The sequence below is a fragment of the Hippoglossus hippoglossus genome, chromosome 11 (assembly GCF_009819705.1).
Source record: "Hippoglossus hippoglossus isolate fHipHip1 chromosome 11, fHipHip1.pri, whole genome shotgun sequence".
In the NCBI taxonomy this organism is placed as follows: Eukaryota; Metazoa; Chordata; class Actinopteri; order Pleuronectiformes; family Pleuronectidae; genus Hippoglossus; species Hippoglossus hippoglossus.
This window is the reverse complement of record NC_047161.1, coordinates 5,310,928-5,328,637: the sequence shown is the minus strand read 5'-3', so window position 1 is coordinate 5,328,637 and position 17,710 is coordinate 5,310,928. Positions and strand designations below refer to the sequence as shown.

The window sequence follows — 17,710 nt, the reverse complement described above, 5'->3', positions numbered from 1 at the left end:
TTGGAAGCAAAGAGCAGCAGCTAATCCTCCCAGTGCCGGTCTTGTTTGTTTGTATTAATGACTCCATAAAGGTGCTTATGATTCAGGGATCCTTTAATGACAGAGGTATACAGCACTATTAAAACAAATGTGGGAGGTTGAGTGTTGGAAGTGGCTCAATTTCTTCCTCGTTATATTCCACTGGTTGGCATGAATTTATACCGTTGTGCGTTGTTTTCTTATATTGTGTGTGTGTGCGTCTTGTTTACCTGCAGCGCCTCGAGGAAGCGAAAGGAGCCCAGTCGTCTGCCACGGGGCACCAAACAGAAGGTGGAGTTGTGGAGCATTTCCTTGTAGTCGTACCTGCAGAGACACAACAGACACACACCATGAGCTCAAGGACACGAACAAGAGCCGCGCGCTGACACAACGTGTGTAATCAGAGGACACGCAGTTCACGCATCACTGCTAATTGCTGTGATGTTGGTGGTTGTGTATCACGGTTGAACAAACACAGCATGTGGAGTTTGTGATTGTCACTTTCACAATATGGAAAAAATTCATACTTTCACATTCATTCACACACTTTTAATGACAAAAACCCAAATAAACGTTATATCCCATTTATCGAAAGATAAAGGAGTGAAAGAGCCTCAGTATTATTACTATTATATTATATTATACTTACTTACAACTAAAGGTTCAATTATTTGACTTAATTTAATAATTCCTAATCAATTTGGCTAAACTGAGTTATTTAAAAACTGAGTGAATGCTCTTATTTTGTTTGCCTGCAGTTAATCTAAGAAAATAAGATCCATTTTATAATTTAGTTTTTTGTCTTTCCTCCCTCGTTCCCTGCACGATACTCCATCCCGTCACCTCTCCTCTCTGTCTCCCCTTCCTCTCTCCTTCCTCCCATCTCACACACTGCACATCGCCTCCTCTCCTTCTCCATCCCTCTATCTCCTAAAGCAGGAGGAGGATGCTGTGCCCCCTCATCCCTCTATCTCACCAGCGAGGTGTGTCTTATTGCTCTCCAAACAGAGTGATCAACCCTGCCAGGGGTAATGAGCTGAGAGCGACACCTGCTCCCACCACACCGCTGCCTCTGTGTGTGTGTGTCTGTGTGTGTGTCTGTGTGTGTGTGTGTGACAGAGAGTGTGTTTCTGTGTATCATTGTGTTCTTTTTTGCACGCATGCTGCTTTCCCATGTTTTGACAGTTTGTGTGCTCAAGTACAGTGATGGTGATGTGTGTGCGCGTCCGTGTGAGATACATGTTTAGAAATTAGGATGTTTCTTGTATGATACAGACATTTACTTTCTCCTTCACTGAATCCACATTACGTCATTTTTAACCCCCAGTCTCACTCTTTCGTTCTCTTTCTTTTCTCTCCTCTCTTCTTCCATTTCCATTTCTTCGTGCTCTCTTTCTCTAGATGTGAACATCAAGAGAACATCCCGTGTGTGTTATTCCTCTCGGCCGTTCCCATGTAAACACCGAGCTAATAAGTATCACCAAACAGAAAGAGTCAACATGTCAGTCAACACAACAGAACCAGGCTGCTGTCTGACGTCTAATTACTTTCTCTCCTCGTTTTTCTTTTTCTTACCTATTTTAATGAAACAGTCCGTTAATGCAAAAGGTAGAAATGATTCTTTTCACCGTGCAAAGTTGTTTCCCGCTGCACGAAGACACCGATCACAACATTACAAAGTAAACAACAGCTGCTTAAAACAATGATGGCTCAGAGAATGTGCTTTGAGAGACCGACAAAGGTGAAAATTGGCAGAAAGCAGAGAAGAAGAATTAATTTTGCACCGGAGTCTCTAATAGATTGTAAAAAACAACACGAAAGAAGAACTAGAAGAGAACTCAGAGATCACAAACCTCCACCATGGCTGATTGGTCACTTTATCACCATATGTGTTGCGATCAGATGCATGTGGATCATTATCTGGATCCACAACAAATGTTTAACATATTGTTATTTGGATCTGCACCAAATTGTTTTTATTGGAATCTTGGGTCATGCCCCAACCCTCCAAAGATTTCATGGAAATCAGTTCGGTAGTTTTTGCATAATCCTGCTAACTAACAAACAAACACACACACACACGGGGGGTGAAAACATAACCTCCTCTGTGAAGAGTTGAGGTGTTTCTTTAAAAATCAATACACATCAATATACATTCATTCAACAATAATTGCAACTTTACTTTGTTTATTTATTTGGTTAAAGAATAAAATAGAAATAATGAGCCCTGAGGGTTGAACAGGTTGGGGGTTAAGAGACTGGTGAGGCAGAAAATCATTTTTCATTTAGCCATAGTCTATACAAGGTGAAGGTTACACAAGGCGCACACTCACACACCTACTGATGATGCTGTGAGTGTACTGTAGCTTGTACAGAAGTGTGACAGTGATTGCTGATGCTGCCTTCTGTGTGCCTGTGAATATGGACTGAGCTGACAGGGTGAAGCTGGAAGCCACGCACGCACGCACGCACGCACACGCACACACACACACACACACACACACACACACACACAGGTGACTGCTGATGTTGCCGGCGAGATGCTGCCTTGTCTCTCCTTTAGCCGAGCTCTAATGAAGTGCAGGGACGTGACAGGCTGTGATAAAATCCCACCCTCATTCACATCTACATGCACAACACTCTGTGCAGCACATAATGCAGTTTTCACGTGCACGGCCACACACGCACACACACAGACACACAGATCGACAGACCCGCTGACACACATGCAACGCAAACAAGCGACAGCTGCACGCCCTCACATTGACGTTCCATCACCTGTCGATGGAGACGAAGAAGCTATCTTAGCCCATATTTCCACACCAGCTGTCTGCACGGTCGGTGCCTGATTGTGCATGTTTGTATGTGTGTGTGTGTGTGTGTGTGTGTGTGTGTGTGTGTGTGTGTGTGTGTGTGTGTGTGTGCAAGTGCGCAACAGCATCTGATGGCACTGAATATCAATGTGTGGATTAAACTCACAGAAGCCCTGCACATGTCTCATCTAACTGCTTCCATCTTCTATCTCATGTTGCTGCGTGTTTCTTTTTAACCAAACAATCAATAATGTAAAACGTTTAAGTGTCTCCAGCATCTTGCAGGTTTACAGGAGGCTCCTTTGCTGGTTTCTCCTGAAAGAGCAGCAGACGCAAACCTAAGCAACCCTAGATCTTGCCTCGCAGACACAATATTCCCTCCCGCAGCTGGTGTTGGTGGTTTCGAGGTTTGTTTGAGACGAGGGGGTCGCAGGAGAAGCCCCCCCCCGACGAGGACGTCCCCTGCCATGTAAACCCACTTTCACTTCCTTTCTTCTTGCCTCTCTCTTCCTTTCTTCACTCCTCTTCCTTCCTTTGAGCCTGCTGCTAGTTTGAAGTCTGCGGTTCAGAGGCCACAGCTCGCTTCTGCTGTCGTCTTCTTCTCTTCCTCCTCTTCTTCTCTGTTTTCCTTGTCTAACAACAGCTCTCGCTCTGTTTTCTTTTGGTCCATGTGACCTTGAGCTGGCTGAGGAAACGCCACCATCGCGCTCTGAGCCTGCGGGGCGTTATTACGTCTGCTTATATATATTTTTTAGCGACGTGTGTGTGTGTGTGTGACACCGGAGCGAGCTGTGTTGATTAAGGTTAAAGTGGTAGCCTGCTGGAAGGACGCACCCTAAACAGGAGGAAACAAAGTCAGCATGCATAAGAAATAAAGACGACAGAAAACAAGTCTTCACATAATAAAGCCCGGTGGAAATGACCCGGCGTTTTGTTTTGTATGCGTATGAATGTGCCGCGTGCGTTCGAGTGCACGCGTCAGCACGTCCAACAACTGTGGAGCAGTTTAGAGAGAGACTCCTCCACCAGCCCCGATGGCAACATCCTACCCCGTTGCCGTGACAACCTGTCATTAAGTGCCTTCATTTGCGGCAACTTAATTACACGGGATTGGTGCTTCATCCGCACCGACGGGGGGTAAGGGGGTGAAAGGGGAGAGGGATTGAGAGAGTGTGTGTTTCCTCTGTAATAAACACACTGTGTGGCTGTAACGCTGGCGGTGGCTGAAAGAAACTCGGGTCGAATCAGACGCCGTCTCTGGCCTCAGCCACCCGAGCTGCTCCCTCGTGAGCGGTGGTGGGCGAAGTAAGATAATAATCAGTAGTGATAGAATGAAAAACTGCAGTATTCAATTGACCTTTATGCCGAGGCCTTACTCCTTAGTTACTGTTGCTAGGCTCAAACAGGACGTTTTTGGCATAGCAGCAATGAAAAATTGGGGCTTTACATTCTTATTAAATTCAGAAAGTAGTAGCAGATTTTGTTCAGTTGTTCGTTCACCAACTCTGTGGAGGTTTCTGAAAACTGGTTCCCTGAACGTCCCCTGAACCCGGAGCCCGAAGATGATGAAAACACAAAACCACAACTGGCCCGAGTGTGTTCTTATGAGACGGTTGTTACATTAGCCTCCCCGACCTCTCTCTTCAGAAGTGTCCCTGAGTGTGTGAGTGTGTGTGTGTGTGTGTGTGTATGTGTATGTGTATGTGTGTGTGTGTGTGTGTCTGGAAAATCCATCCAGGGAAGAGTTTTTATTTCTACTGTATTTTTGCAGGGTGTGTGTGTGTGTGTATTGATGTCGTTGCATAACAGAAAAAGAAACATCTAGTAAAAACTTTTGGCCAATCAAAATATAAATTTATAATAAAAGAAAACTATAATTTGTTTCACCATAGATTGCATATCAAGATGGATGCAGTATAGGTCATGAACCCCGACTCCCCCACTAGCTTAATTTTTGAATAGTGGGAAGAAGTGGAGACGCCATCGCCCGTCATTATTTCCAGTCTATGTTCTGCACACAAGAACAAGGTTGAACTTCCAGCATTAGTGACGGTGCATCAAAGAATGTAAAAAGTTATTTCTAATTACGAATGTCAAACCACAGATGTGGTTATTTGTCTGGTAAATACGTCCCAAAAACAGCAAGTACAGATTCCAGCAGTAATTAAACAGGAGCCTCGTACTCTCTATAAACACGAGTGTCTAAGTTGAAGCATATTGTTGTGCGTGTTCCCAAGAGACTACGACAGATGTGCGGGCTAAGTGGGCAAAAAGAGGGCATCTTTGGCTCCTGACTAACTGAGACAGAGTGTGTGTGTGTGTGTGTGTGTGTGTGTGTGTGTCGGGAGCTGCTTTCACATATGGTTCTGAGTGTGTGTTTGAGGATGATAATGTGTGCGCACATGCGTGTAGTGACAAATATGAGCTTGAGAGGAGAATCAGTAGTGTGTGACTGGAGTGTGTGTGTGTGTGTGTGTGTGTGTGTGTGTGTGTGTGTGTGTGTGTGTGCGCGCTCTCGCCCTCTCCACTTGTTTACCCTGCAGCTAAGTAGAAAAATAGGCGTCAGCATCTGTATGTGTGCATCCAGATGTGCGCCTGTCCATTTTCTTCCATCTCTCTCCTCCTCCTCCTCGGCTATAACGTCTGCTGTGCACTCTGAAACTAATTCATTAGCCTAATTAGCTCTCATTAGCCAGCTTATGCTAGTTCCAATTAGCACGGAACGACCCAGAGGTCTGCGCGGACAAACAAACAGGCTCTCTGTGGTCAAACCCGTGACGACCCTGAGGTCTGTCCACAGCCTGATTACACCCACTTACAGGACGGTGAAGATTCTCCTGCACAGTGACAGTCCCGTGTACGTCACTGCGGAGCATGACAAATAAAACAGTACTGACCTGGTGGTGGCTGCTCAGACTGGCCCACATTTAAGAGATGTAGGATTATGTGGCAGCAGAAAAAATCACCAGTTACAGAGCTCACTGATTCAGTGCATGTTAACACGACTGTGTAGCTGACGTACTACCTCTGATAACAGTGCCTCAAGAGGACACGTGAAAATTTACATGTATCCCTTAAATTGCTTTTCTAATTTGTTTTAAAAGCTTTTTTAAAAAAAATTCTCTAGACACAAAATCCATCTTTTGTTTTCTGATGTGAGTTTTCTGACCTTTATCTGACTGAATAAATATATAAAACATTCACTAAAGCTCACATCGGCTATTTCAGGTTTGTGAACGCTGTTCTTTTCCTACCACACAAGTCTCCCCCGATTTGAAACAGTAAAAATATCAGACATGTTTGTAATTTTTGATTTGAAACCATGGAGACTCCAATTCAGTTGGCGACATTAAAGTTAAGCCTGTAAACCCCCTCACACCAGAGAATCATCAGTTCAGATATAAGCCTTTTATCAGTAATGTGGTCAGCAACAAAAGAAAATGACAAAATCCACCGCTGGGAAATTACCCATTAGATTCAAACAAAGCATCACACCAGAGCCGCCTCAAAGCATCAAACAATAAATTAATAAAGCAAACGCATCCAGATTGTAATAAACCCCGTAACATTATTAGCCGGATGAGACTGCATTACAAGGGGCCAGCTGTTAACGCAGGTGTGGCCGACACACAAAACAAACACACCCGAGCACCGGTCTGCATCAGCTGCACGAGGAAGAACGTGCGTGTTGGTGCCAGTGAACCGATGAGTACAAGGCTCTGGGTGAGAAAATGAAGCGTTCACCAGAGACGCACCTGAGAGGTTCTGTCGCACTCGGACGTCCATCTTGACTGGATTTCAACTTCTTTATCTGCGTGTAAGATCTGAAGAGGGGCTTAATGTGACAGGTCTTTCTGCGCCGTCAGGTACAATTTCTTGAGGGGAATCGCTGACTGATCGGTCCGTGCTAATATCTCTTTTACTCCTTTTTCTTTCTCCCTCTCTAGCTCTATTTCGCTCTCACTCTGCGTGAATGCAGACTTACTACAGTCAAATATCAACACTTTTTACAAACATTAAATCCAAAACTAAACCTGTTACATTGAGAAAATGTTTGTAGGCCCTCACTAAGCTGGGGAGCTGCAGCCGTCACTGCGGCCGCATATCAAGGCTCGTCAAGCCGCCAGTGAATTAACCAGATTTCATTTGCCTGGAAAGTCCCAGAAACTCGACGTTGCGAGCTTGAATTCTAAAGTAACTCGGCGTCAGGAATTTCCAAGATGTCACACTAGTTTGCATTGCTGCACTGGATCCATATTACCATTCAAATGAGCGCCGGGCAGCTAATACAGCTGCAGGTGGTGGGTGTGAACCACATAAGACTTTAAAAAAAGAGAGAGAGAGAAATGTTGGAGGAGATAGGGCTCATACACATGCAGGCTCACATTCGGCACGCTCGCACAAAACTTTGGAATCGGTTCAAGTCAGCAGCATCGCTCTTTCCCTCCAGCTACAATCCCTGCTACCCCCCCACCCCCCACCCACCCACCCTCGCACATGTAAGCCTGAATATTTTACAAATACTCCGATAACAAGAAGTCTTCCTGCCGCGATACTAATTCACTATGACGGCTTTATCCTTGCAATCTTTTCAATTTGTCCTCTTGGATTTTTTCCACTGCCAACAGATGGAGGCAATTTTTCAGTTACATTTAGTGTCTGCGCAGTAGTCAGAGTCCCCAACTGCACACACACACACACAAACACACACACAGACACACACTCAACCCTCCAGAGGACGGAAGTGAGGTCGATTTCAAACTAGACGACACGTATTCCGCACACGTATCCGGGAATAATTCTGGAATTTATTTTGTTGGGCTGCTACATGACTGCTTCTCTACAACCGACAATCGTGCACAAACACAAACAGGCACAAGTGAGTGATTGGCGGCTCTCTGTGTGATCTTGCAGATGAGGGGCTCCAGACTCAGTGGATGTTCACTGGGGACCAGCTGTGCCTCGCTCTGGACTTCCAGATGGCCCTCGGGAAGCCTCGCCGTGCACATTAGTTTGTGTGTCCGTACGTGTGTTGTGCGCATGTTGGTGTGTGTGTGTGTGTATCCACATGTGCGAGGCGGTCTCAGATTTAGACATGTCAGCACATGCACCGAGGCGGCCTCTTTTTAAACACTGACACATTTTGTCATCAGAGCCACTGAAACGAGGAGCGCAGAGGAGGGCTGGAGTTACCCCTCACTGAGATGTCTTTTCATCTGACACACACACACACACACACACACACACACACACACACACACACACACACACACACACACACACACACACACACACACACACACACACACACACACACACACACACACACGCAGAGAGAGAGAGAGAGAGAGTAAAGCTGAAATTGGTTCCATCCACATTAAGGCCGCTGCAGGCTCTTGCATGACAAATCATTTTCTAAAATCTTAAATCTCTAAATACCACACACACACAAACACACACACACACAATCCTGCAACCACCTCAACATCCTTTTACCACACACCCTTATTTTTCAAGCACCTCCAACCATTATCTGGGTCCCATCTGCCGACACACACCGGCCCGGCTCTGGTCCAATAGCTGAGGAGAAACCTAATCGCGTCTAATTTCTTGTCTGCAAACTCATTCTGATGCATTCACTCTGAAGACTCCTCTAAATCAAAATATAAACCCCTTTTCCTGGAGCCACCTGAGTCCCTGCAGCACAATGACGCTCAGATGTGACCCAGAGCTGGGCCACACCCATCTCAGTGAAGGGACGGGTGGGCGCACGGCGTCGGACGCAGAGATGCACTGTCATCAGTCAAGATCAAGACCCTTTGAAATGTCGCCTTCGCAGGAATTTGAAGAAGCAGGATTATTTTCAAACACACGGTCGAGCATTGTGGAGTTTTGGCGTCAGGGCTGCTGGGGTCACATTAGCTGATCCCAGAGGCGATGATGTAAACTTAGACTTAGCTTAAAAAGAATGTGTGCGTCTGTGTGAGTGTGTGTGCGTGTCCACAGAGGACACTTACAAGAGGAAATGGTGATGTAACATTTTTTAGTAGCAGGAATGTGCAGACGTGACCATTTTAGTGTGATTTTTAAAGACACAGTGCTTTTTTAAAACACACATTCCAGTGTGTTCGAGACTTCTCTTATCGTAATGTTAAAACATTCCCGACTCACCCTGAGTACAGAAGCTTGTGTGTGTGATCACTAACAGTTCATATACAGTATGATGACTGGTGGTCACATCTGCATACACACTGACCAGTTATCGTGTGTCCAGATTTCGCCACTTATTAACAATCAAACCATCGCCATGGCAACTGATCTACTTCTGTTTACTGACGAAGACAGTGAGATGCGGTTGAAAGCCCCATGAAGTTTTCTTGGATTTCTACATTTGTATTTCTACATTTTATTCTGCATCTACGATTAATCTGCTGTTTCATAATTTATCACAAAATATGTAAAAAAGTTTAAAAATCACAAGTTTTTACGCCAAAGGTGACATCATCATACAACTTGTCCAACCAAAGCCCCGAAACTTTTAGATATTAAATTTATTATCACATGACACAAAAAGCATAGAATCCTCATAATCGAGTCACTGTAAAATGAGAATAAGAAGAAGAATGACTTAAATAATTGAGAGATAAATAGTCGCACAAATTGTTTCAGCTCCAGAATCGAGTATCAAAGAATTTATGTTTCACACGATTCTCCATTTGATGGGGGGTAAAAGTGACATTTTTGTTCTGTTCATACAAAAGATGTTTTTTACGCCAACGTGAGACAAAGTGAAACCACCCGACTTGGCCGCACGCTGGCAAAAAAAAGAAGCGCTCATTCTTTCCTCAAGCCTCAGAAACATAAAAATACATGTTTATGTGCAGGCGATGGATTTTCTACTGTCTCGACTACAATAGTGTAATAAAACAGTGTGGGTTTGGCTTTGTTTTTTTAATGATATACAATGAAAAGTATCTGTATTTCAGTTATCATCTTCGTCCTTGAATAGATAAAGGTGATATCTAGAGGATTTTATTTTTCTCTGTCACACACACACAATCACGTGAGAGTGAGTTTGACACCAGCATCAAAAACAGAGTGTGTCAGCATCGCACAACACTGGAGAGCAGCAGGATGTCTGTGACAGTTCGTGCTCCCAGGGTGTGTGTGTGTCTGTGTGTGTGTACGTGTGTACGTGTGTTTGTGTGAGAGAGGTGTGGCGGTGGAGGTACAGATGTCAATCACAAGCAGAGAGGCAAGCAAAGCGATATGCTACCTAGTGGGTTCATCAGTGCCATGTGTCAGTCAAACCCCGAGATCACATTGATTGTCTGTCGGCACCCATCTGTGTGCGTGTGTGTGCGTGTGTGTGTGTGTGAGAAAATGACGGTGACGGGGGGGAGGGGGGAGAATATCTGGTCCTGAGAGAAAATATCTCGGGGAGCGGGACACAAAAGGACAAGAGGAATAATGAGAGAAAGAGGACGAAACGCTCACAATGATGCAATTATGATTCAATTTGGATTCCTGCATCAATTATGCAAACATATTCAAGAGACATGTCAAATATTGATAGGCTTTTCAACTTCTCAAACTGTATTCATTAAGGAGCCAAACTTCACCCGGACTCTCTCATTAATCATGGATAGATGTCAGCTGGAGGTCTGCATTCACATTCAGCCAACACTCCCAGCCAGCAGAGGCTACGCTGTGTATCTCTGTGTGTGTGTGTGTGTGTGTGTGTGTCTGTGTATATGTGTGTGTGTGTGTGAGTGTGAGCTTCTCTACAGGTGAGTTTCCATGTAGCTGTTGTCGGCCTGGACCCCTGACCTGCAACATTTGAGTGTCTGCATGACTGAGGAGTCGGTGCAAGTGCATAGTGCAATATTGTGCTACAGCAAATAAGTATAGTGGGGAGCAGTGAAAGAATTCCATTATTGGCAACTCGGTTTGTGCACGTGAGGCCTAATATTAAACCTCAGTGCTGGGTCTTGTTTGAATTATTTTCAATACTGGTGGGTATTGCTTTTTCACATTTCCCCAAAATTAGCTGAACCGAACACAAAGCAGCCATAAGAAACTGTCTGAAATTAACAATATCATGACCGATGGTGTAACATTCAGCTCAGCCCTTCAATTCTTAGCAGTTTTCCATTTATTGTAAAGTCTGTTGATTAAATCAACTGTGGCGATGGGAAAGGAGTCGCCTTTTTCACGGGTTTATCCACATTCAAAAGAAACCTGCATATACCTGCTAGTTAGGGTGTAAAAGGATTAAGTCACAACTAAAAGCCCCTTCGGCTACAACCGCTGCGTGTCAGTCATACGACACACCTTCTCAGGGCCTACCCTGCTCTCATATGACCGAACTTAGGCTCCAAAGCTGGGTGGGGTCACGGCACAGGGGTCGGAGGTCAGGCCGGTCCCCACCCTGACAGACAAAAGGGAGGACTAAGCCTTTCTGTGAGGGTCCTGGTGTCTTAGACATCGGCAGACTGGTGGAGTTGTGCTGTCTGCGTGAGGGTGTGTGCTGTCTGCAGGAGCTGTGCATGCCGAACCGGGGTTATGTCAGTACGTGTGTGTGTGTGTGGAAACACCTCCGTGCTATCATGAACATGCAAGACGGAGAACATCGCTCTGTTTCTGTGCAAAGTGGAGAGAGCTCATGTTCATGTCAGACCACATATGTCCATGTGTGTGTGTGTGTTTGTGTGTATGGAAACGCTGATGATGAACCCAAAGTGCAGACCTACTGCCCTGACTGCAGGCCTCCCCCGGAGCACTGCACTTGGCTGGTGTGTGTGGTTGTGTGTCTGTGTGTGTGTGTGTGTACAGGGAACAGCTGTTCTGCGGTGCTACACGGGGAGGTCAGGGGTAGACACGGCCAAGCTACAGCTGTGGCCCTGGGGCTTGTGGGAACTTTGGCTTGAACAACGTGGGAGACGAGTGGAGCAGAGGAGGAGGGGAGGGGGGGTGGGAAAGCAGAGATTCAGCAGGAAAATCTGAACGTACAAGCTGTGATGAGACGAACAAATGAGGCTGCAAAGAAAACAAACGAGCAACAAAAGGCGCGACGAGAGCAAAACAAAAAAAGAAAACGCAGGAAAAAGAGACGTCCCTCTGTGTTCAATTCATCTGGAGCAGCAAAAGCTGCAGAGAACACCGGGCGGCGTGGAGCGTGGCGTGTTGTGGCCACAAGGTCGTCGCACAGAAACACGAGATTGAGAGGCACGTATACACTGAGGGCTCTTTTCCAACAAACTGATCTGGAGCCATCAACCACAGCCACTTAGCATTCACAGCAAAGCCCTTACGTTTAAGAAAATTAATCACGGTTATAAGCTCATAAACAACTCGGCCTCCCCGGTCGAGGAACGGCTCCGCTGGTCAAAATTGCACGGCAACTCGAATAAAGACCCACTGTGGGAGATAATGCTTATTTCAGGACAGCACATAATGCGATAAGTCTGAGGAATCACTTTATAGTTTTGCACAGACAATCATGAGCTGCGGTCGAGAGCAGAGGCCCTGCTCCAACAGAGAGGAACTAGCAGCGCAGGAGAAGGGGGCTGACAGTGAAAACTAATAAGCCTCGTGCAACGGGAGAGAAATGGGCTCATCTCTCCGACGCACAAAGAAAAACTATCGGAGCTGTTGGGCACCATTTCCAAGAACAAAAAGAGGGAGAAAGAGAGAGAAAACGGCTCATCTACGCTGAAACCCAACACTAAATCCCTTCTGCCTGACACATTTGGCAAAAGAATAATATCTGCAGCAAGAGTAATATTTGCAGCCTACATTATAGAAGCATACAGGGGAATAGAGCAGGAGATGGAACTGGGCCAAAAGCCAATTTATGGATTTGGTGGAAAACCTTTTATAAAAAATATAAAAGTGGTTGAAGGTGCTACTTAAAATCCTCTCTGAAAACTCTCTCATCCACTCACTCGCATGCCTCAGTTTAACACAGACAATTGCCATCTGTGAGATGACTGGACCTGAAACCATTAAAAAGTCTGGGAAGATTAAAAGCAGGCGTGGGCGTTACAAAACGAAAAACGAAAGAAAGAAATGAGGAGAAAGAAGAAAAGAGAGGAGAGGAAATGAAAAGAGGTGAGTTATTAGACACGAGTTCTGTGGTGAGTGGTTTGACTCGCAGCTTTGGCAGCGAGTGAACCGAACGCTGTAGATGTCACAGATAAGAGGGAGAGAAGCTGTCTGAGTCGTCTCTGTGTGTGTTCAGCTGTCACTTTGACAATATGCAGACGACACGTGTGTGTACATGTAAGTGTTGAGAAGTTTGAGTCAATAAATCGTGTCCTAGCAACATGCGCTGCCGTGTCACAGGGTAGATTCCCTGGATCTGATAAAGTGTTGTACCTTTTTGCATGTATAGGCTTTGTGCTTTTTGAAGTTGGAGGAGGACAACCCCCCCCCCCCCCCCCCCCAAAAAAAAGAGGATGTAAGAAGGTCATTTTTTTTAGAAATCACATAAGTGTCACTTCTCTGCTCAGAGAGGCTTCACTTAGATCCTCGCACAAGAACAGCACAGAGAACAGCACAGAGAACACTGCACGCGAGGTGGCTGTTGTCCTCGGGCCATCTCATAACCACACATAAGTGTGTACTGTCATAGCTGTGACATGTCTGTTGTCATGGCTCCGCAAACACAACCACAGCGAGTTCAAGAAAGCAACAGGTTTTCTATCAAAGGCAAACGTGGGACGCTTAGGACATTCACTGCTTTTAATGAAGAAATTAAATAATCACTTGATATTCAGCCATTGTTAGACTTGGTCCCAGGTGTGAAGCTATGCTGACGATATTGTATTGTATGTATATGTATTGTATCTACTCTCTCCATCCATCCATACCCTGGACAAGTTGCCAACATATCGCAACCATCCATACTCACATTCACACATATGGACAAAGTTTCCAGCTGATCTAACCCTGATCTGCCTGTGTTTGGACTGAGGAACCCACAGAACCCTGAGGAATCCCACGTAGACAAAGGGAGAACATGCAAACCCAGGGATTCAAACCATGTGCCAACCACTGAACCAACGTGCCACCAGGGCCCTGAGTATAGGATGTTCTTATATTGGAGGACAAGACAAGTGTTTTATACTTCAGCTTTTGTTTTCGTCTGAGAGAAGCGTTGCATTATTGGTTGTTTGTAATGTTGCCAGACTTGTGAGTGTTTTCCAGTCCGTCTTTAATGAGTCTTTTCAGCCCCAATAAGAGTTCGGTTTGCTCAGTTCCACCTGCAGGAGCTTCTGAAGGCTGATGCAGCATTTTTCTTTTGCTTTTTCTCTGCCACAGAGGAAATAAAGTCATGACGAGTGAAAACAAGTTTGGTTTCTTTACTGGAGAAACGAACCGGGGATGAAAATCTGTCAAACAGCCAAGACTGACAGCTGAAACGGAGGACGAGCGAAAAAAAGACGGTCATGATTCTGACAGAGGAGAGAGAGTGAGAGAGGGTGATAACTCTAAAAGGCGTGAAGGATTACTTCAGCAAACTGGCTTCGCTGTTACTTGCTAATGTCTGAGCTCACTGTGTTTCTTATCGTATCAGCAATGGTCCAAAATTATGTAGAAATTCACAGTTCTTAGTGGAGAAACAAGATCCTTCTCAATCGTGTCTCAACTTGCAAAACCCATTTCTGTCTCATCACTGACTGCAAAGTCACAAGTCTCTGATTTATTGAAATGACCCAGCAGTTTCCTTCTGAGGCTGCGATAATGGTGCCTTTTACATTGTGAAAACCAAATCTCATGTTCTTTTAATAGGTCCAACTACTGAATATTCAAATTGCAGAGCAGTATCTGGCCTTGGAAGTTCTCAGATGTGTATTTTCTATTGTTCTGAAACTTAATTAGTCATCACGAGAGACTTGAATGAGTTTTAAGGACTCAAGAAAGGCTGCAAGTTGTTGTCATCGACTATTCTTACTTTCAATTATATGCTTGGTTTTTTTCAGGGCCCAACATCTTCAAATCATCCGACTAACAATCCCAAATTCTGAATATATTCATCTTATTATCATTAAAGGCTGAGAAAAACATTTCCGAAGCTGCAGCTGAAAGAGTTTCTGTCCCTAAACCAGTCGAGGAATCTTTTAATTTCAGTTTATAACAGTGCAGCATAAAACTGAACTGACTGACATGTATCACAACAACTTCTTCTCAAAGGTCAGTGCTGTCAGTGGCACAGATCTGCACGTCAACAGTGAAAACTCACAGTAATCAAGCCACTGATCAAGGTGATAAAGGCTTTGCAGCGTGAACCTGTTGCAACATGTTGAAAAAGATATTTGAACACTACCACAAATCAATCTGACATAAATCTGATTTTTTTCACAGCTTTTCAAACCCAGAGAAAAAAAAAAAATTGCCATTTTAAGACAAGCAGTATTCATAGCGTATAGATGAGAGGAATTGTCTTAACATTCGAAATCTAAGGATGATTGAATACCGGAGTACGCGGGACATTCCTTCACATTCCTCACTCATCTCTCTTCGTCCTTCTATCCGCCTTTCTCCACGAGGATCTTTCCCAAGATCAGACTTTGTCAGTGTATTTTCTTCTGTGAACGCCTTTATATATATATTTACGTGTCTATCTGTTTCCCAGGGATGTGATGAGGACAACAGAGGTGAACAGCAACCCCCCCCCCCCAAAAAATAGATGAGAAAACTTTGACAGCAATGAATAGGCGCTGCTGTGTCCAAAAAAACCTCAAAGATCGAAGAGAGAAGGAAAGGTAAAAAGAAAAAAACCCGTTGTCTCTTGCCTCCTGTCTCAGTTTACACGTGGCATTCACAAGTGTCTCGCGAGGGAAAGAGCAACCCCCCCCCCCCCGATACCGCAGAGACAGTTTTAATGCCAGGAACAAATGGAATGTGGGATTAATCGTATCTGAATACAATCTGGGAACAGGACAAATCTTAATGTGAGGTGTAACGGGGCCTCTTTCCCATTCCCCTCACTCCCGTTCCCAGTGAGAAGCGCCGCTCCCAGGCATTTCTGCAGTGCAGCGGAGCAGAGAGCCACCCTTCTCCCCTTGTACCTGTAACAGAGGGATATTGTTGCCACAGAACCATGACTTCAGTTACTGAGCATTCCGGCCTCTTCATTTCAAAGACATAAATGTTAAAAGGTAAGGTGAGGCGGGAGAGGGAGAGGACAAATGGGTACAAAATACCAAGGCGCACAGGCGAGGGAGAGCGGCGAGGAGAAGGGAGAAAATGTAAGCAGCAATTACAGCGTGACTTCCTCAACTTGCCTGTGTAGCAGATTATCACAGTGCAGCGTGGCAAGAGGGTAAACTTTTTTTTTTTATCTATTTACACGCAGAGCAGTAACAGCTTATTTTTTGCAGACACACAAACACACACATATGCTCGGGAGCGTTCCTTCTCTTAAACTCAACAAGGAGGAGGAGAGCAAACTGGCTGCTTTGATCTGACTCAGTGAGAGAATGTCATCTCCAATCCAAGCATGTAATTCTCTCCAACGGGACGTCGGGGCAGCAGCTTTGTGTTGTTAGTCACCCGCTCTGGCAATGGCACATTTTCTACTTCCTGAAAGTCATAACAATCCCACCACCGCTGCTGCTGCTGCATTAACCATCCGCGACAAATGGACCTCCGTCTGGCAAACGAGTCAGTAATACACACATGCACACACATATACATATACACACACACACACACACACACACACACACACACACACACACACTGCGGTTTGATACATGTTTCCCTCACTTAGCTCAGGCAGCAATTTCGTTAATGTGCACACACACATATGGGACGTGTGAGATTGTTTGTATTAGATTAGAGTACTGTATATTCATTCAGTGAATTATTTGTGCACACACACACACACATACACAGGGAAAATAAATATCTTAGAAGCTGCGACACCATTTAATCCGTCAGTAATGGATTTACCTCCGACCGAGATTTCAATTGCGAGCGCTATAAGTGCTAATGGTATTGCTAATCATAACAATAGCATTATGGTTGAATACAGCTAGTTAGGACACGGTGCTTGGTTTAACCCACTAACAGCGCCGCGCAATTACAACTAGACACAAACCACACGGCTCCAGCTGATTTAATCTGTTATCACAACAACTCCTGAATCCCTGCTCATTATTTCCTCTCCTCTCACTTTTTTAAAAATCTCTCCCTCTCCCTGTCTACTCTCTAAAAATCTGTAAACCTTGTTGTCAGATGTGTTGGGGGCTGCCCGAGGGTTTGCACAGTGTCGAACGCCACATCCAGAAAACACAAGGCAGCGGAACCGTGTGTTTGTAGTTATATATTGTTTGGCTCTGGTTTTGGTCTCCACCAGTTCCTAACTAAAACGCCTGGATCTTCGGCAACTCTATTTATAGATCCTTGTTTTACCAGTAGCAGCTTTTACATTATATGTAAATGTGTTCATCTACAAATATCAATTAGTGCAGCTTATATATTATTTATCTCTATTACTTATTTATATATCTATAAAGAGTTATGTTTTATTATAACTCTTACTGGTGGAGTCTAATGTTCCTGCAGGATTCACACCTCTTAAATGCACATAGAGATGCATTAGAAATAATGCAAAGAGGGACACGCACACATATTCATATAATGTGGAATAAACATCCAATTATGATTTAGTTGACTGCTTAATGAAAGATGTGATTTTGTCATTATGAATCCTCTCAGCCAAGCCCAGGTGTTGCATAATCAACCAGGTCTGAAATATGAATCACTATAACTTGAAAAAAATGAATAATAATAATCCCAAAAATAAATATCATGCAAAAATTGAAAACATTTCCTTGTTCCAGCTTTGAAATTATGCGGATTTCCTG

At 44.6% G+C, this 17,710-nt stretch overlaps 2 protein-coding genes across 2 annotated transcripts in view; both read right to left on the bottom strand.

The window, feature by feature from the left end:
• LOC117770083 (double-strand-break repair protein rad21 homolog A-like) overlaps positions 1-17,710 on the bottom strand; it is a 951,093-nt gene that overhangs the window by 88,238 nt on the left and 845,145 nt on the right. The gene's annotated exons all lie outside the window — the stretch shown is intronic.
• ext1b (exostosin glycosyltransferase 1b) overlaps positions 1-17,710 on the bottom strand; it is a 106,626-nt gene that overhangs the window by 28,313 nt on the left and 60,603 nt on the right. Inside the window, exon 2 of the mRNA XM_034599125.1 lies at positions 249-342. Coding sequence (XP_034455016.1) covers positions 249-342 — 94 coding nt within the window. The remainder of the gene's footprint in view (positions 1-248; positions 343-17,710) is intronic.